This window comes from Acomys minous, assembly GCF_964271855.1.
Source record: "Acomys minous genome assembly, chromosome: 12".
NCBI lineage: Eukaryota > Metazoa > Chordata > Mammalia > Rodentia > Muridae > Acomys > Acomys minous.
In genome coordinates this window covers 86,785,031-86,805,462 of record NC_140493.1, presented here as the reverse complement: position 1 = coordinate 86,805,462, position 20,432 = coordinate 86,785,031, and the positions used below count along the sequence as shown (strand labels likewise).

General features: G+C 50.5%; 1 protein-coding gene across 2 annotated transcripts in view; it reads left to right on the top strand.

The window, feature by feature from the left end:
• ABCC3 (ATP binding cassette subfamily C member 3) overlaps positions 1-20,432 on the top strand; it is a 51,607-nt gene that overhangs the window by 11,110 nt on the left and 20,065 nt on the right. For both annotated transcript variants that reach the window (XM_084748006.1, XM_084748005.1), the window contains exons 2-17: positions 6,187-6,363; positions 6,821-6,946; positions 7,158-7,295; positions 7,908-8,033; positions 8,256-8,317; positions 8,951-9,082; positions 10,276-10,464; positions 13,444-13,621; positions 13,729-13,890; positions 14,807-14,899; positions 16,858-17,061; positions 17,203-17,349; positions 17,683-17,770; positions 18,025-18,091; positions 18,312-18,438; positions 18,530-18,706. In XM_084748006.1, coding sequence (XP_084604132.1) covers positions 6,187-6,363; positions 6,821-6,946; positions 7,158-7,295; positions 7,908-8,033; positions 8,256-8,317; positions 8,951-9,082; positions 10,276-10,464; positions 13,444-13,621; positions 13,729-13,890; positions 14,807-14,899; positions 16,858-17,061; positions 17,203-17,349; positions 17,683-17,770; positions 18,025-18,091; positions 18,312-18,438; positions 18,530-18,706 — 2,193 coding nt within the window. The remainder of the gene's footprint in view (positions 1-6,186; positions 6,364-6,820; positions 6,947-7,157; positions 7,296-7,907; positions 8,034-8,255; positions 8,318-8,950; positions 9,083-10,275; positions 10,465-13,443; positions 13,622-13,728; positions 13,891-14,806; positions 14,900-16,857; positions 17,062-17,202; positions 17,350-17,682; positions 17,771-18,024; positions 18,092-18,311; positions 18,439-18,529; positions 18,707-20,432) is intronic.

Here is a 20,432-nt window from a genome sequence, read left to right as displayed (position 1 = left end):
TCGTAATCCCAGTACTTGGGAGGTAAAGACAGAATGAGCAGGAATTTAAGGCCAACTTTATAAGAAACGCTACCTTAAAAAAGAAAACAAAAGAAAGAAAGTGGCAGGAGAGAAAAAAGAAGAGAAAAGAAAAGCAATCCAGGGCTAGACCATGTCTGCTTCTTGCTCTCCCTGATCAGTTCTGGTGTTAGACCCTGCCCTGTGATTGACAGGGCAAGAGTGTGTGGGCTTATACAGTCTGAGCGAAAACATAAAATAGGCCAGACATGGTGGTACATGTTTGTGATCCCAGCTCATAGGAGGATGAGACCCAGAGGATCATGAGTTTGAGGCCAGCCTGGACTACATAGTGAAACCTTGTCTCGAACCCCTATATCTGGAACTATAACTCAGTGATGGAGCACTTGCCCAGCATGTACAAGCCCCTGGGCTTGATTTCCTAATAAGGAGGAAATGAAAGAAAGATGAGAGAGAGGGAAGAAAGGAGCTATAAAGGACAAACGAGTTCCGGCTGCATCCTGTGTAAGGATTTGGAATGTAACGTGTATGTGCCACAGCCCCAGTTCTCTGACACGAACACAGATACACGTGGCTTGAAGGAGGTGCCTCCATGCTGTGTGTCGTGGATGCAGGCTGCCAGGCGGCAGTGTCTGAAGCACTGAACCTTTCTCCAAAATATCCTGCAAGACAGGAAAAGCTCCTCCAAGAAGTAGCGCTCTTCTTCTTGCGCAAAGACCCCCAAGATGGGAATGTACCTAGCATGTGCTTACAAACAGCAAAAAGGTCAGTGGCTGCCTTGAGGCAGGAGAAACAGTACTCAAAGTCAGGTCAGGGGGCTGGGACAACGGTACAGGCTACACAGTGTGTAGAGTGGCGGTTCCTAGTTAAGAGTTGGATTGATGATTAGGGGGCGGTAGGATAGAAAGATGAACCCAAAAGACACTGGTATCTACACGGCCTGGAACAGAAGAGATGGTGGGCCCAGATAGAGAAGAGAAAGGACTGAGCCTGGGCGCTCTCACACCAAGAGAAGGAGCCAGTGAAGAGACTGAGGCATGGCTGTGAAGGAAGGGGAAGGCTAGCATCCATATCCTTGAGGTACCAAAAGAAAAGAGGGGGCTGGAGAGATGGCTCAGAGGTTAAGAGCACTGGCTGCTCTTCCAAAGGTCCTGAGTTCAATTCCCAGCAACCACATGGTGGCTCACAACCATCTATAAAGAGATCTGGTGCTCTCTTCTGGTGTGCAAGTGTGTACATGCAAGCAGAACACTGTATACGTAATACATAAATAAATAAAATTTAAAAAAAGAAAGAAAAGAGAACAGAGCCCCCCCCCCCGAAGATTAGAGAGCTGGTGTGATGGCTAAGAGGGCGAGTGAGAGGGACCAGGTGAGGTATTACCATCCCAGCGTTAACCCTGAAGAAGCCAAGGGCCCGAGAGGCAAGAGGTGATCTCCTTGTCTGAGATCACAGGGCTTAAAAGAGGTGAAAGCCAGGCGCTGACACCTACCCATCTGGCGCTCTCCCAGCAAGGGGCCAGTACCACGAGCCTGGCAGAAATAGAAGCCTGGTGGTGGTTTTGACAGACCAGGCAGCGCCAATGGCGTTTACTGTTCCTTTCAGGAAGTAAACAAGTTTGCTACAAACAGTGTTGAACATGAAGAGGCTGAGGGCAGATGGGGATGTCATCTTCGAGGCCATGGGGAAGAGGCCACAGAGGTCCAGGACAGTGGTTTCTCAACCTGTGGGTTGTGACCCCTCAAATGACCTTTTCACAGGGGTTGCATATCTGATGTCCATATTTACATCACAATTCATAACAATAGCAAAATTACAGTTATGAGCCTGGTGTGGTGGCGCACGCCTTTAATCCTAGCGCTTAGAAGGCAGAGGCAGGCAGATCGCTGTGAGTTCAGGGCCAGCCTGGTCTACAAAGTGAGTACAGGACAGCAAAGGCTCTTGTTACACAGAGGAAATCCAATCTTGAAAATCTAAAAAACAAACAAACAAACAAACAAAAATACAGTTGTGAAGTAGCAACGAAAATAATTTGTTGGTTGGGAGTCACCACAGCATGAGGGGCTGTGAGAACCATTAGCCTAGGAGGAGATTGGGGCAATTGACTTGGTTTTTTTTTTTTAATTAATTTATTCAGATTATACCTCAGTTGTTACCCCCTTGCTTGTCTCCTCCCGTTCCTCCCTCTTTCACCCTATTCCCCTCCCCTAGGTCTGTGACAGAAGGGGACCTCCTCCCCCACCATATTGTCACAGCCTATCAAGTCTCATCTTGGTAGCCTGCCTATTCTTTCTCTGAGTGCCACCAGGCCTTCCCACCATGAGGAAGTGGTCAAATATGGGTCACCAGAGTTCATGTCAGAGTCAGTCCCTGCTCTCCACACAACTGTGGAGAATGTGCTGTCCACTGGCTAGATCTGAGAAGGAGTTCAATGTTTACTGCATGTATTGTTCTTGGTTGGTGCAGTAGTTTGAGCAGACCCCCCCCACCCCCCCCACCCCCCGTGGCCCAGGTGGCCTTCTGGATCCTTCTATTTCCCCATTCCCCCATACTTCTCTCACCTAGATTCCCAATAAGAGGTCCCCACATCTATCCCAATCTCCTGGTAAGTGAAGACTTTCATGGGACATCCCTTTTGGGGCTAGTTCCAATTGTAAGTGAGTATATACCATGTGAGTCTTTCTGAGTCTGGGTTACCTCACTCAGTATGATCGTTTCTAGTTCCATCCATTTACCTGCAAATTTCAGGATTTCCTTGTTTTTAATAGCTGAGTAGTATTCCGTAGTGTAAATGTACCACAGTTTCTTTATCCATTCTTCAATTGAGGGATAGTTAGGTTGTTTCTAGGTTCTGGCTATTACGAATAAGGCTGCTATGAACATGGTTGAGCATGTTGTGTGATAGAGCATCCTCTGGGTATATTCCAAGGAATGGAATAGGTGGGTCTTGAGGTAGCCCTATTCGCAGTTTTCTGAGAAAGCGCCAGATGGTTTCCAAAGTGGTTGCACAAATTTGCACTCCCACCAGCAATGAAGGAGTGTTCCCCTTTCTCCACATCCTCACCAGCATGTGCTGTCACTTAAGTTTTTGATCTTGGCCATTCTGATGGGCAGCCCAGGCCTTAAGGTCAACAATTTAAAAATGGGACCTCATGAGGCTGAGACGCTTCTGTAAGGCAGGAGATACTGTCAACAGAACACAGCAACAGTCTACAGACTGGGAAAAAATCTTCATCAACCCTACATCTGACAAAGGTCTAATATCCAAAATATATAAAGAGCTCAAGGAATTAAGCACCACCAAACCCAATAACCCAATTAAGAAATGGGGCTCAGAACTAAACAAAGAATTCTCAACAGAGGAATATCAAATGGCTGAGAAACACTTAAAAGAAATGCTCAACGTCCTTAGTCATCAGAGAAATACAAATCAAAATGACTCTGAGATTCCATCTATTAACCTGGTTTTGCGGCTCCTCAGTGAGGTCTGTGAACAGTGACACAACAACCCAGGGGCTGAGGCTGTGAGCACAGAGTTCGCTGGTAAGAATTACTTGCCAGGAAGTGGAGAGACCAGGAAAGAGCCATTTCCAAGAGGCGAGGATAAGCAAGCTTGAGAATGACACTCTGGGAAAGCTCAGGGATTGGGTGGCTTGCAGGAGGCTCAGGGAGGCGTGGGGCTGGAGCGAAGGTTGTAAGGAAAGCTTAGACACCCAACTTGCTTCTCCAGTTCCTTTCAAAGCCAGGTGAGCGCCAGCCACTCGGACAGAGACCCTCTTCCTCCTCCTCCCCTTCTGTAGTGAGAATCCTAGAATTCTGTTTTATCAACCCCCCCCCAAAAAAACCCCAGAAATATTGTAAGAATGTGTTTTCATTTTAACTCCTGTTATGGGGCTGCTTGAGGACTGTCCGCAGGAACTGACTATGATTTGCCTCATGCTGTAGCAGAGGCGTGGTTTTGCCAGCTGCAGATTGTTTCTGCAATTGCGTGATGATTGGAATTCTGGGAACTTTTCAGAAGGTAGATAAATGCTAGCGTCACCATAGGTGGTGCCGGTGGTTGTTCATTTAGAGAGGTTGGTTGTGGTTTGTTAGTAGTCATGTTCAAAGAAGAAACAAAAAGAAAAAAAATTAGATTCAAAGATCTCTCTCTCTCTCTCTCTCTCTCTCTCTCTCTCTCTCTCTCTCTCTCTCTCTCTCTCCCCCTTCCCCCCTCCCCCTCCCCCTCCCCTTCCCCTTCCCCCTCTCTCTCTGTCCTATCTCTCCTCTCTCCTATCTAGTGATAGACAGTGAAACAGGGCAGGGGGCTAAAGGGTGGGGAAAAAGAAGAACCCGCAAAGTAGCAAAGCCTGGATACACCCTCCTCCTCCTCCTTTTCTTCTTTTACATGCATATGCAGGTCCACATGCATGTGTGTATACATGCAAGCCAAAGGACAACTTAAAATGTCATTCCTTAGGCACTGTTCCTAAGGTGCCATGCCTTAGATACCACCCATCTTTTTTGAGATAGGGTCTCCTTTTGGCCTAAAGCTCACCAAGTAAGCCTTTCTTTCTTCACCGCCCATCCATGGCATTGTAAGTGCAGGTTACCATACGGAGCTTCCCTGGACCCAACAAACTCCACCCCAAATCCACAGGGCATCCCTTGGTGCTTTTTTTTTTTTTTTTTTTTAAATCTCATCTGAAAGTACTGAACCAGCCAAGCCTCCGGAATCACACAAATGTGAGAGAAACTTCCAATTCCAGTAACAGAAAACAAATCTGCTTCAGGAAAAGCAGGTTTATGTGCGTGTTCAACTTGCATACAAATTAAATGGAAGTAGGCGGTGTTTCCTCAGGCAGCAGTTGTCTCTAGGTGGATGGGATGGTAGGCGGTTTTCCCATTATTTGTTTGTATTGGGGGAGCTTTTTGTAAAGAACATCTAATACTTTGTGAGAAGGGTGAAAGATGAGTAGGTTAGCTACCAAGGAGGAATCTGAAGGCAAAGCATTTGCGAATGAATTTATTACCTCATCTTGTTCCAAAAAAGTATGGAGCTGGACAAGGAGGGTGACCAACATGTGTGTGTGTGTGTGTATGTGTGTGTGTGTGTGTGTGTGTTCACACACTCATGTACGCATTTGGAGATCCAGGGTTGATTGTTAATCTACATTTATTTTGTATGCTTATTACATTTTTTTAACGGGATGTGTGCAAGTGTCACGGTGCATATGTGAAGGTTAGGGAGCAACTTGCAGGGACTTAGTTCTCCCCTTCCCATGTAGATCTGGGGGTAGAACTCAGTTGGTAAGCCTTGGTTGGTGGCTAGCGCCTTTGCTGAGCCATCTTGCTGGTCCTCCGCCTTTGTTTTTTGAGACAGAGTTTCTCAATGAACCTGAGCATCAATTCCACTAGACTGGCTGGCCAATGAGCTGTAGGGATTCACTTGTCTCCCCTCCTCACATCACCCCCACCACCACTACCACCCCAGAGCTGGGCTTACAAGTATGGACCACTATGGTGGGTTGGTTTAAAAAGAGATAAATAAATAAATAAATAAATAGGGACCCAAACTCAGGTCCCCACATTTATGCCGCAAAGCCATCCATTTAGTATGGCCACCCCACCTTAAAGGCACCTAAGGGCCCCCCGGGAAGCTCTGTCCTTGCCTGTGAGAGGCCTAGAGAGAAAGGTTTCCTTTTGTTTTCCTTTGGGGGGGGGGTGAAGAAAGAAAGATTAGGAACACTGAAGAACACGGTTAGCCTGGCAGAGGTGGGATGCAAAGAGACATAGATAACCTTCTGGGATAATGGAACTATCATGGCTTTATTGTGGCAGTGGTTTTGAGGGCTTACGTAGCTGTCAAACTCATTGACTTGTACACTTTAAATGGGCGCAGTTTATACTGCACTTCAATTATCCCTCAATTAGAAAGAGTATGAGGACATGAGGCCGCCTCGGGCTCTCCCTGGGAGTTCACACCCGACCATCCCTGCTCACCTATTATTCACAGGCATGCTCAGTCTCTTGGCCTCACTTATCCTTCACCCTTTGCCCACTTCCCTGGGAGGGTGGAGTGGCTGCCTAGTCCAGTCATCTCCCTGAGGGACAACTATGCCTGCAGGGATGCAGGAGGGTGGGGGCAGGGCTCACCACAACACCAAACTGTTTTGTTTCTGTCCCCAGGACTCCAACCTGTCTGTATATACCAATACTCCGGACCTAACGCCCTGTTTCCAGAACTCCTTGCTGGCCTGGATCCCCAGCATCTACCTGTGGGCTGCCTTGCCCTGCTACCTGGTCTACCTGCGGCACCACAAACGTGGCTACATCGTCCTCTCCCACCTGTCCAGGCTCAAGACGGTCAGGGACCCAGGGTTGTCGTCTGAAGTGGGGGGACCTAAGGGATTCCCCTTCTAATGAACTCCTTGCCCTCACTGACAGCTAAACCAGTGTTCGTAGCCTGCCCCTGCCACTGCCCCTGCCCCTACCCCTGCCCCTACCCCTGCCCCTACCCCTACCCCTGCCCCTGCCCCTGCCGCTGCCCCTGCCCCTACCCCTGCCCCTGCCCCTGCCCCTGCCCCTTGCCCCTGCCCTCATAGTCCCAGGCCTTAGAAACCTATCAACTGGGTCTGCCGCCCTTCCCTGTTTTCAAAGTTGTAGAATGTTTAACACCAGACCTTCCCCTCGCTCTAGAAGTTTCTGAGTCGGCCCCGGCAGGTCTGGTAGCTTATGATGGCTGCGTACACAGGGACCTCTCCCCGTCAGGGACTAGCACTGCCTTTAGGAATGGAGACTCCAATCTGTGCACTGTCTGCAGACCCTGGGTGTTCTGCTGTGGTGTGTCTCATGGGTGGACCTCTTTTACTCCTTCCACGGCCTGATCCACGGCTCGTCCCCTGCACTTGTCTTCTTTGTCACCCCCTTGGTGGTGGGGATCACCATGGTTAGTGTGGGGGGCCCAGGAAACTGTGTGGGGAGGTCTCCAGTGAGGGCTGTAGAATATGTTAAGGCCATGGGCTCTGAGGGAGAGGGTGGACACAGGGCAGTTATCAGAGGGTGGGGTGACTCCAAAAGCATCTGGGCACATGGGAGGAAGTTAGAGCAGGCTTACATGTGTGTGCTTTGGCCAAGCCTTCCCCGTCCTTCCTGCATAGCTGCTGGCCACATTGCTGATCCAGTATGAGCGGCTCCGGGGGGTTCGGTCTTCGGGGGTGCTCATCATCTTCTGGCTCCTGTGTGTGATCTGTGCCATCATCCCCTTCCGTTCCAAGATCCTCTCAGCCATGTCAGAGGTAAGGGGTCAGCCCTTCCTTGTCCAGCCCTGTTCAGGGGTGTGGCTTCAAGGCTCAAGGTTACTCCTGATTCTAGGCTTCTCAATCCCAAGATTCCCTCTGTTCAGCGCCTTTCATGCCGTTCCTCCACCTGCCACATCTCTGTCCCCGTAGCAGGAAGTGGGAGATCTGAGCAATGCAAGGAAATGGGTCAAAGATCCCATCATGGTTAGATGCTCCTGGGAGTGCTGGGGTGGGGTGGGGGTGGGGGGGGGGTAGGAGGGGGAGGACAATTCTGTAGATGCCAGTGTCTGTGATGAACATGTCTGTGTGATGATCCGCTCATTAGCTCTGTTTATTTCCACCTGATTCGGTCGGGCCGCGTTCTTTGATGGTGAGTGGGATGGAGCACTGACAGTCAGGTGGCCCCCATCTTCTCTCAAGAAAGGAGCCAGCTGATGAATGTTGGCCCAGCGCAATGCCTGGCTCAAGACAAGTCCTCACCATGTCACTGCCCTCAACACCACACACTTCCTCCCCACCACTCCGCATCCTCTGGGTGCTTTCAGATGAGCCCGACACCCTAGGGTGCTGGACTGCAGGCCAGTGAGGTCCCTCTCTACTCTCCCCCAGGGTAAGATCTCCGATCCGTTCCGCTTCACCACTTTCTACATCTACTTCGCCCTGGTGCTCTGCTCCCTCGTCCTGTCCTGCTTCAAGGAGAAGCCTCCTTTGTTCTCCCCGGAGAACATGGACCCTGTGAGTTTGCCGTGGGAGAGTGCAGGGGCTTCATAGTTTGTACCTCAGCCCAAATGACACCAACAGCCCCATCCCTCCAATCTCACCCAAGTGGGGAGATGCCACCTGCACAGCTTGTGAACAGCCTGAGCATGAAGGAAATGGCACCTTCCCTGCCTCTCCTAGGTGTTGAGATGCTGAGGAACACTTCTGATCCCCTTGTACCCATCTCTCTCCTTCTAGAATCCTTGCCCAGAGGCCTGTGCTGGCTTCTTCTCCCGCCTGTCTTTCTGGTGGTTCACAAAGTGAGTTCATTCTTGCTCTTACCTTAGACATCAGGAGGGGCAAGGGAAGCCCAGGAACCCCAGGAATTGGCCTGACTCACCCCTCCCCCACATTGCCACCCCAATAATTGGGTAGGCAAAAGTGTCTGTTTGGGCTGGGGGTTTAGTGCCAAGGCTGAGTTTAGGTCTCAGGCTGCAGGCTACCCCTGCATCTGGCAGGCCACAGGAGACAGGCTGAAAGAAGACCATAATTAACTCTAACCTCTCCTGTTTGGGATAAGCTTCCAGCTTGTCATCTCTTTGGCTGCCCCCTCAGAGTGGCGCGAGCAGGATAATTGTGTCTGTGACCTGGGTGACAACTCATTAACCACATGCACCTGAGGCTGGCCTGAATCCCTCCTGCCTTGTGCACACTCAGGCCTAGTCAGTGTGAATTTCATCATCAGGGCCCTTAGACAGATAAGAGCATCTGGGGACATACAGGAGAGAGGCAGAGAGAGGTGCAAGTCAAGAGAGAGCCTGCTCGCCATGGAAATGACCTTGGGTGCTGCAGTAAAGGGGGACCTCCCTCCCCCCGCATACCTGAGGCCCTAGAGATTTCAGCCCTTCTCTAGGCATCTGACCCTGTGAGGGGATCCCTCTTCCCTCCACCAGGCTAGCCATCCTTGGCTATCGGCGTCCCTTGGAGGAGCACGACCTCTGGTCCCTGCCTGAGGATGACTGCTCTCAAAAGGTGGTACAACGGCTACTGGACGCATGGCAGAAGCAGCAGGACCAAACATCAGGGTGAGAGAGACCTCCCTGTGCCCTCAGGTCTCCACCCTAACTCCTCAATACCCTGGCCCTCCACACTCCCCAGTCACCTGTGGTGTTGCCCAAAGACCTGTGATGTGTAGGCAGGAGTGGGGAGAACAGCAAGCATAGGGGCATGTCTCAGCAGCGTTAGGATGCTGCAGGTGGGAGCAAGGCCTGGGTGGGACCCCGTCCTCCCTGGTTTGGCTGAGGTTAAGGGGAGGCTGACACAGTGTATGCTAGGCACAGCTCTGAGCATACAGAGTACCCCGTTCACTCTCTCAGCAGCCTTACAATATTCACTCTGTAACTCCTTTGACCCAGAGAGAGGGCACTGAAGTTTAGAGGTTTAATGACCCAGCCAAGGTCTCACCCACTGGATGTTGACAGAGCAATAATCCACACCCAGCTGGCCCAGAGGCCCTAATAAGATCTTTGTTCCACTGGGCCTGATTTGAATCGGAAATTGCAGGGGTTTTCCTAGGGAGGGCAGAGCCAACCCTCTCAATCTTGCCTCTCTTGTCTGGAGGCAGGCCTGATTGAGAGAGCCTGAGGCTGAGGGCCTTGGAGCTGGCAGCCTCTCATCCAGGACCCACGCCCACCTGCGTTTCCTTCTTGCCCACAACCCAGGGTTTAGAAGTCAATGCTTCCTCATCCCAGAGCCACTGGGAAGCGACAAGTACAAGGCTTGGATAGGAGTGTTGTAACTCCTCTGCCTTGGGGCCACAGGAAAGGCCTCTGGGACACCCCCAGCTGCTGGCTGTACCCCTTCTCTATCCCCCCATAATACCTCTACCCCCTCCCTGTTCAGCTGCTCAAAGACTAAGCCTCCTACTGAACCTGCCCTGATCTCTCCGGCCTCAGTGTTCTTACTGAAATCAGCTGTTGGAGGTAGGAAGGGGTCACAAGAATGTTCATCGTGCTCATTTCAGCAAGCATCCCCTGGTACCTGGAGACAGTCACCTGGGGGATGATGTTGTCTATTCCCTTTCCAGTTCTGAAAGCCAAGAAAGAAGCTGCTGCCTCCTTCTCCTCCTCCTCTTCCTCCTCCTCTCCTTCCTCCTCTTCCTCCTCCTCCTCTTCCTCTTCTTCCTCCTCCTCTTTCTCCATTCCCAGCTTAGACTGGCCCGTGGTCTCCTGAAGCCAGGTACACATTCCCACCCACTGTTGTTTATTCCCCCAAACAGGCTCCTGACTACAGCAGTTGAGCGAAAGATCCCAGGCGAAGATGAAGTCCTACTGAGGGCCAGACCCAAGTCCCAGAAGCCTTCCTTTCTGTGGGCTTTGGGGAGAACCTTCAGCTCCTCCTTGATCACGGGTGCTTGCTTCAAGCTGATCCAGGACCTGCTCTCCTTCATCAACCCACAACTGCTCAGGTCTCACCACACCCCCTCTTGCCTGGGAGGAGGAATGGCTGGCTGCCCTAGACCAGGAACTGAAGAGGTTTTCTCTGCTTTCTGAGTGACCCGTAGCCAGCAACATTGCCTCTGTACCTCAGTTTCCTAGTCCCATTCCACATACAGCTGCACACAGCATTTGTCTGTCAGTAATAATCGCCTCTCTTTAGCCTTGTTCAGGCGTCCTCTAGGGAAGTACCATATTTTCTTTAAAAAAAAAATGTGAAGGCAGACACTCAGGTGAAGTAGATAGTGGTAAGGCAGGGGCTCTGAAGTCTAACTAGAGAGCTCTTTCCACTTCTGACAGCCTCTGCCATCTGTCACAGGAGAGGTGTGGACTAGAGGGAGCACTCCGATGACGGCGTGAGACACAGGGCTGAGCCTTGCATTGTTTCCCCACTTTGTACACATTCATCAATTCAGCAAACATTCATGGAACACCACTAGCAGCTGCCACTAGATTTGCAGATAAGCTAGGGTCTTAGGGTCTTGTGGGAGAAGCCAAAGGAAATTCAAGGAGAATACTGTGGGTCACAGGCGTGCCTGGGAAGGCCAGGAAGTCAGCCTGCCACATCAGAGAATGTGTACCAGCTCAAGAGGTTATCCTTGAAGAAATAAGTAAGCAAAGGAGAGAAGAGGTGCAACCAGCTGAGTCACAAAGGGCTGAGGCAGCATGACTCCAGAGATGCGGCTTGGGACAGCTAGAGAAAGCTGCCCAAGGGCGGGGTAGGGATGGGGAGAGAGAAAGCCAGGAAAGGGCATCTTGTTTACATTTCGATTCCGAAGGTTAGCCCTGCCCCAGTGTGGGAGGGGTAGGGCAAGGTGGCAAGATGACCCAAGAGGGTCAGAGGCCAGCACAAGCCAGGAGAGAGGCAAGACTTCAGGAGCTACTCCTGTCAAGTGCCCTGTGCCACTGAGGGACCATAGACATTTCCCTAATTGGTGAGGTCAGAGGGAGAAAGAGGCTTAGCACAGGGCCAAGTGCTGGCTGGGTGGACCCTCTTAGAGAAGATGCCTTTCAGTGGAAGTCCATGGTCCCATGTCTGGGACTCAGCTCTCCTAGACACTCTGTGAAAGGGGGTGGTCCCAGCAGATCCTCAGCCATCCTGACAGAGGCGGGAGAACACTTGCAGGATTAGAGGTCCAGAGCTGGGGACACAAGATGTGCATAAGACAGTGCTTGGGGGTGGGGTGGGGTGGGGAGAGGCTTCCAGCACACAAAACTAGACAGCTAACTCCTTCCCAAGAAGGCAGCATAAGCTGGTTAGCGGCTTTTCAAAGACTGGGATCTGGGACAGAGGGGCAAGGCCTCAGAGCATTGGAGATTGGGTGTACTGCAAAAGACACCTGCATAGTTTACGGTGATGTTCTGACAAGTTACTGTGTGGGTGGCCTGAAACAATAGAAATGATTCCCCCAGTTCTGCTGCACTGTTCAAAATCAAGGCGTGTTGACAGGACTGGTGGAGGTTTCTTGTTTGGTTGGTTTGGTTTGGTTTTGACACGATCTCACTGGAACTCTCTCCATCAGACCAGGCTGGCCTAGAACTCACAAGAGATCTCCCTGCCTCTGCCTCCTGTGTGCTAGGATTTAAACCAAGCACCACTACACCCAGATCTGCTCTTTTTTTTTTTTTAAGGGTTTATTTATTTGTTTATTTTATGCATGAGTGCCCTATCTGCAGGTACACCTGCAGGCCAGAAGAGGGCATCAGATCCCAGTGGAGATGGTTGTGAGCCACCATGTGGTTGCTGGGAATTGAACTCAGGACCTCTGGAAGAGCAGAAAGTCCTCTCAATCACTGAGCCATCATCTCTCCAGCCTCATGCTCTTTTGTTTTTTTGAGACTGAGTCTTGCTATGAGGCCCAGGCCAGCGCTGGCCTGATAACTCCTCCTGCTTCAGTCTTTTGAGTGCTGGGATCTAGACACATGTCTCCATGCTCTGATTCAAAGACTCTGGGTGAGCATCTCTCCTGATCCTGTCTTTTAGCTTTGGCGGTTGTCAGCAGTCCCTGGTGATCCTGACATGAAAATGTATCACTCAGATCCCTGCCTCCATCAGACCCCTTCTCCCCCATCCCTTGCCGCCCCTCTGTGCGTGCACTTGCCTGTGTTCAAATCTTCCACTCTTTTGATAAAGACAACAGTACCCGAGTCACTCCAGCCTGACCTCATCTTAACTGATTATACCTACAAAGATTCTACGTCCCCGTGAGGTCACATTCATAGGTACCAAAGGGTCAACAAGACACAATTCGGCCCCCAGGAGAATGGCAAGCTTGACTCTGATGGTGGCTGGAAAGGTCCATGAGGTCAAGAGGAGGTTCGTTCTAGGACACGATGGATCTTGCTCATGTTGATAAGTGAAGGCACAGAGCTCCCAGAAGAGGTGACAATGTTGAGCATCATGAAAGAATGGGATCCAATCTTCCTGTTGAGGAAGATCCAATGGGAAGATCAGATCCTGGGCTCGGGGAGACAAGATAGGGCTTAGAAAACCGGAAGAACAATTCCTCTTATAAGATGGGAGCAAAAGGATGAGCTTGGGGAAGTTTGGGAGCTTTGGGGCATCAGGGAATTCTCAATAGGCAGCTGAGTGTGGGGATGGGGAGCTGCTGAGAGTGGCAAGGAGAGGGGAGACAGGCTGGGAGGTAAGAGAAGAAAGAGGAAGAAGGCCATAGGGAAGTGGCCAAGAGCCCCAACAAAAGACAGCGGGTAGCACTGGGGACCAAGTGCTGGGAGGATTTGTGGAATGAAAATCCGTGTGGCCCTGGGGTGGCTTCCAGGACCCCCAGCAGCCCAGGAGAATGAGTAAGAAGATCTAGCCAATGAAGATGTGCCTCTTGTGCCTGTCATGGTATTCAAGGAAGTGGGGACAAGCTGAGGATAAGAGTTGTTCCATGGGGAGACAGGCTGAGAAGAGCATACCAGCCTCATACCTGGTCTCCCCCTGGCAGCATACTCATCAGGTTTATTTCCGACCCCACGGCCCCAACCTGGTGGGGCTTCCTGCTGGCCGGGCTGATGTTCGTGAGCTCCATGATGCAGACACTGATCTTACACCAATATTACCACTGCATCTTTGTGATGGCCTTGAGGCTACGGACTGCCATCATAGGTGTCATCTATAGGAAGGTCAGCCAGAGTGGGACCCACACTGGGAGAGGTTATCTCTGGGCTGCTTGAGGGGAAGATCATAGGCCTGGTCCACCCACTCCCCATCCGCCATTGTTCATCTGCAGGCTCTGGTCATCACTAACTCGGTTAAACGTGAGTCCACCGTGGGAGAAATGGTCAACCTCATGTCAGTGGATGCCCAGCGCTTCATGGATATTTCTCCCTTCATCAACCTGCTGTGGTCTGTACCCTTGCAGGTCATCCTGGCAATATACTTCCTCTGGCAGGTAACTCCTGAACTTTGACCTCTGTCCTTTCCTTGACTACATCTCTCTGTGCTGACAGATGAGCTGTGTCAGGCCAATGAGACCAACCCTAGGTACCAGGGGAACCTGGTTAGTCAGTTTTCCTATCCTAAGCTGCAATTTACTCCTCAAAAGCCAAGGGCAACGGGTACTCGGAGGCAGGGTGGTGTGGATATAGCTATTATTGTTGGTCTGTTTGGTATTATCTTTCCTGCTTCTTCATCATCTTCTCCACCATGCCTTCTCTTTTCCTACTTTTTCATCTTTTTTGCAGTACTGGTATTGAACCCAGGGCCGTGTATATGTTAGCACACACTCTGCCACTGATGCCTCTGCCGTTTGATTTGTTTGTTTGGTTGGTTTTGTTTTTTGTTCTTTTTTTCAAGACAGGGTTTCTCTGTGTAGCCTTGACTGTCCTGGACTCACTTTGTAGACCAGTCTGGCCTTGAGCTCATAGTGATCTTCCTGCCTCTGCCTCCCAAGTGCTGGGATTAAAGGTGTGCACCACCATGCCCGGCTGCCATTTGAGTTTTGATTTCAAGATGGGGTCTCGCTAAGTTGCTCGGGATGTTCCTGAAATCACTGTGTAGCTCAGGCAAGCCTCAAACTATGGAAGTAATAGAATTCCAGAGAATTCCAGCCCTGTCGCTGTCGAGACCACTTTGAGTATCCTTCTCTGTGTGTGTGTGTTGCTGGCCATCTGTGGTCATTATCTGATAGCTGGATGTTTCCGTTTCTGTGGTTGTGGCTTTCTGTTCTCCTTGCCTGACTAGTGTCTTTCGTTTCTTGTCCATCATACATCAAGTCAGCCAGTCTCTGTTGAGCTCTGTCTGAAGACCTTGGTTATCTATAAGTTCATCTGTCTTGCCTGACCCTCCCCTTATCTGTGCCTCCTCAGATCCTAGGCCCATCAGCCCTGGCTGGAGTGGCTGTCATAGTCTTGCTGATACCACTCAACGGAGCTGTGTCCATCAAGATGCGAACCTATCAGGTGAGTGATGCTAAAGGTACCTGCTGTACTTTTCAGGTACACCAGCTAGGATATGGTGCTGGGGCCCAGTGTTCATCTTCAGTTCTCAGGGCTTCTCGATTCCCTGTACTGAATGTGATAGCCACAGCCCCTTGTACAAACCTTACCGCCTCAATCCCCATCACTGTAGTGACCGTCTTGTTTCACAGCAGAAAGACCACAGCTAGAGAAACTGGCAGTCCAGAGACAGGTAGAACAAGGACTCAAACATTTACCCACTTTATGGTGATAAGTGTCGATAGCCAGACAATGAATTAGCCATCGGCAAATGGCTATTGACGTCTTCAGCAGCTCCCTCTACACACAGAATAAATGACAAACTAGTAAGACCACTGTCTTAGTCACACTTCTACTGCTGTGAAGAGACATCATGACCAAGGCAGCTCTTACAAAGGAAAGCGTTTAATTGGGGGGCTTACTTACAGTTTTAGAAGTTTAGTCCACTATCGTCCTAGTAGGAATCAGGCAGTAGGCATGACAGACATGGTGGTGAAGAAGTAGTTGAGAGCTACATCCTCATACAGAGAGAGAGAGAGACAGAGAGAGAGACAGAGACAGAGAGAAGGAGAGAGAGACTGGACTTGCCTTGGGCGTTTGAAACCTCAAAGCCTATTCCCAGTGACACACTTCCTCCTACAAAGCCACACCTCCTAATCCTTTTAATCCTTTCAAACAGTTCCACTTCCTGGCGACTAAGCATTCAAATATATGAGCCTATGGGGACCACTCTCACTCAAACCACCACAACCACCCTCCAGGCTCCTTTGGACTTTGCCTGTCTCTATTCCTAATCCTCATTGGATGATCACATTTCAGATGTGCTGGCCTTTTCAAACTCTGTATACCTCTGGGCCACTACGTGTACTATTCTCTCTTCCTAGCATATTCCTTACTCTCCTTGCTCTTTAACACCTTCTGCTTCTTGTTTTGGTTTGGTTTTTGGTTTTCCGAGACAGAGTTTCTCTGTGTAGCCTTGGCTGTCCTAGACCCACTTTGTAGACCAGGCTGGCCTCGAACACACAATGATCCACATGCCTCTGCCTCCCGAGTGCTGGGATTAAAGGCGTGTGCCACCACGCCTGCCCGGCCACATTCTGTTCCTTTACCTCCCAGGATAAACATCACTTCCTTCAGAGAACCACCTTGATTACCCCAATGTCCTTCCCCTGCCCTGCCCTGTTAATCCCCTTACTGTGCCCTATCCTTTTTCTTTGGAACACACACAATGATATTTATAATTAAGCATCTAATTTGGTAATGACTTTTCTGTTTGATTTGAGACAGGGTCTCTTTATGTAATCCTGGCTCTCACTATGTTAGATCAGGCTGGCCTTGAGTTTACAGAGATCCACCTGCCTCTCCCAAATTCTGGGATTAAAGGCATGTACCACCATGTCCAGCCTAGCATTTACTTTTTATTGTCTGCCTCTGCCATCAGACTATCAGCTTTATGATGGCCAGGGCCTCATCTGAATAGCTAGCTCATCAGGATATCCTTCATCTGGCACATGGCTTGGGGACGTAAGCACTCAGCAACCAAGACCTGAGTGGATAAATCACTGTGGTATGCCAGGCCTTAGATTAGGATCTGAGTAAGCAGAAAAACAAACAATTCCTGCCCCTGGGAGGCTCATAGTCTGACTGGGGTCATTGTGTGAAGAGGTGCGGGGTGGGAATGGGAGGAAAAGGCAAAGGATGCTGCCTGGTGAGGTCAGCCGGAGGAGACACTGAGCATGGGGCTGCTCTTCTGAGGTCACAGGCTGCGTGGGGACAGGGCTCTGAGCATTTGAGGTGAGGCAGGGAGGCCGGTCAAGCAACATGTCATGGCTACAGTAGATGGGATGGGACGGGAGGGGTGCGCCCAGTTGGTAGGAGGTCTGGGGAGGGGAAAGGACATACCATTGGTCCTGTCTACACAGGTACAACAAATGAAGTTCAAGGACTCTCGCATCAAGCTGATGAACGAGATCCTGAATGGCATCAAAGTGCTGAAGCTGTATGCTTGGGAGCCCAGCTTCTTGGAGCAGGTAGAAAGAATCAGGCAGAGCGAGCTCCAACTGCTGCGCAAGGGCGCCTACCTGCAGGCTCTCTCCACCTTCATCTGGATCTGCACCCCCTTTCTGGTGAGGCTCTTCTCTGGTATGGGGTTCCTGGCAGTTGGGAGGACAGCCCAGGTCTTGGGACACCCTGGGTCTTAACAGATTCCACCTGACATTCATCTTCCCCTTCCCTTTGCCCCCCCCCCTCCACCCCATGCTACCCAGGTGACCCTAGTCACCCTCGGAGTGTACGTGTGTGTGGATAAGACCAACGTGCTGGATGCCGAGAAGGCCTTTGTGTCTCTGTCTTTGTTCAATATCTTAAAGGCCCCCCTCAACTTGCTGCCTCAGCTAATCAGTGGCCTGACCCAGGTAACCCAGGGGAAGGAGGATGTCTATAGGACTTAGGATATGTGGGGAAGTCAGGAAAGTTCACTTAGCATCAACAAATAATCAGTTGGGGAGAGGGTGTGTCAAGGAAAGCCATAAAGGTTAAAACGGGTGGTTTGGAGTCTCGGGGTCTGAGTTTCCGACACGGCCTCCTTTTAGCAAACTAGACCTTATCTTCAGTCAGTGGGAGCCATGCAAGACTCGGTTATAGGAAGGGCCCTAACATTAGTGAGTAGGTCCTCAGGAGGCCCTGCTTAGCCCCAGATGTTGGGAACCCACAGAGCAATGGTGAGGCTAACCCACACCCTCCTGTAGATCAGCGTGTCTCTGAACCGGATCCAGGATTTCCTAAACCAAGATGAACTTGACCCCCAGTGTGTGGAAAGAAAGACCGTCTCCCCAGGTCCCAACACCCTTACCCCAGGGCATCCTGCTCCAAGCTTCTTAAAATTCCTTCTGTGAACCCCCCCACCCCCCCATCTCTGAATTCCACAGTCCCTCTGCTAATCAAATCCTCTCCTTTACCCCTCCCCCAGGGCTCCTCCTCCCTCTGCCCTCACTCCAGGGATCCTCTCTCTTGCCCAGGCTCCTCCCAGGCCTCCCTGCAGTCCTCCAACATCCTAGACTTGCTGACCCTATGCATCTTGATCCTCCTAGGCTATGCCATCACCATAAACAATGGCACCTTCACCTGGGCCCAGGACCTGCCGCCTACTCTGCACAGGTACCATTCATCTTCTGTCACTCGCTTGCCAACTATCCAAAGTGGACAGAGATCAAATCAAACGTAGCCCCTTCCCTCCTTGTCTCGGTCTTTGGCAGGGAATGCAAGAAGAACTTGCGTTGCCAGGGTGATGTCAGGAGGGAGGAGGGCTCAGGGTCTGTAGGTGGAAGGCTTGGACCGAACCCAAGGCCAGCCACTGACCACTGCTCGTTGCTCCTAGCCTAAACATTCAAATCCCCAAGGGGGCGCTGGTGGCTGTGGTGGGGCCCGTGGGCTGCGGGAAGTCTTCCCTGGTGTCTGCCTTACTTGGAGAGATGGAGAAGCTGGAAGGTGCGGTGTCTGTGAAGGTGAGACGGGGAGGGTCTCCTGGAGAGGCATCAAGTCTAGTCAGCTTCAGGCAAACTCTAAGGCACCTTCTCCCTTTCTGCCATTGGCCAGGGCTCTGTGGCCTATGTGCCCCAGCAGGCATGGATCCAGAACTGCACACTTCAGGATAACGTGCTATTTGGCCAACCCATGAACCCCAAGCGCTACCAGCAGGCTCTGGAGACCTGCGCCCTGCTACCTGACCTAGATGTGCTTCCTGGCGGGGACCAGACAGAGATCGGGGAGAAGGTACGGAGCCAACGTCTCATCCCTGAGGGGTCAGCTCATGAGACTGTTAGCCAGAGCCCAATCTCAAATCCCTTTACTCACACGTTCATGTATCATCACCGCCCAGGTCTGTGCCAGGCACTGGGGAAACAGCTATATTCCAGGGAGGGCAAATGGTGAGCAGACAGGAACCACAGAGCGCCTGAGGTCATGGCAAAGGTCTATGCACAGGAGGCAGGGTCTGTATGAGGAGAAGCATCACTTTTGAGCTGACTCTTAATGACTGAGAAAGAGGAGCCCATCATTCATGGGTTCATCCACCAGGTTTTCATTAAGCATCTACTAATGCCAGGGAATATTATATGGTGGTAAATGTACAAGGATTAAAAAAAAAATCTCTGCTTTTATATATCTTACACTCTAGCAGAGGAAAGAAAGTCAATAAGCAAGATAAGAAACATACACACACAGATATATATATCAGAGAATCCTAAAGGGGAAGAGATTAAGCAGCTCAGGAATATAAGAATCTGTGCCAGGCTGTTTTGTCAGGGAGGTTCCTCACTGAGAAATAGAGACCTGAGGAAGGAACAGTCCCGCATGGGGCCATGGAGCCCTGGCTATCTAGGTATCTGGTCTGGAGTCCTCCCAGGTGGAGAGAATAGACAGTTCAAGGCCTCAGGCAGGTGTGTGACTGGCATTAGCCCAAGGAGGAGACCAGTGTGGTTGAAGCAGAGTGATCCAGGAGCCAAGAGGAGAAAGAGAAGCAAAGGAAGTATCAGGCAGCTGGGACACTTAGAACTCCGCAGGCCATTTGAAGACTGTAGCTTTTACCCAGTGTTGCTGGAGACTGAGCCTAGGAGCAGTGGGTGGTCGCAGGTGGACATTTGGTGCACTTTGACCCCAGTGGCCCTGGTGATCTTGAAACTCACTCTGTAGACCAGACTAGCCTTTGCCTCCCAAGTGCTGGGATGAAAGGCATGCACCACAATGCCTGGTTTGATTAGGACCTTTAAGTTATAAAACATGGGACCCCAGTGGAAGCTGTGTTTTTCTTCTTTGGGCTTGCTTTTCATTACATGAATTTGCAGGAGAGGTGCATGGGAGAGCACACAAATGCTACCGTGTATTTGTGGAGGCTATTCCTTTTACTTTTGGGTACCAGGAATCGAACTCAGGTCCTCAGGCTTGATGGCTCTATGGAGCTATCTTGTCATCCTTGCTTTTATTCTTAAAGCATTTCCTTTAATATATATATATATTTTTTACATACATACAGTAGGGGCTGGAGAGATGGCTCAGAGGTTAAGAGCACTAACCACTCTTCTAGAGTCCTAAGTTCAATTCCCAGCAACCATATGGTGGCTCACAACCATCTATAATGTGATCTTATGCCCTCTTTTGGCCTGCAGGTGTACATGCAGGCAAAGCACAGTATACGTAATAAATAAATAAATAAATAAATAAATAAATAAATAAATAAATCTTAAAAATATGGTAAAGGTCACCTAACATTAAACGTACCACCTCAACTATCTTTTCATGCCCAGTTCGATCATGTTACGTAATTTTCAGTGTTAGGTAATGTTTCCTAGAACCCCGTCGTTCCAAATGTCACTCAAACTTTGTTGTCTATCCTTATTGAACAGCTCTCAATTCCTTCCCTTCCCCCCTTTCCTCCTCCCCCCCCCCACCCGCCAAGCCTCTGGCAACCATCACTTTGTTTTTCAGAATCTGGCTACCCTAG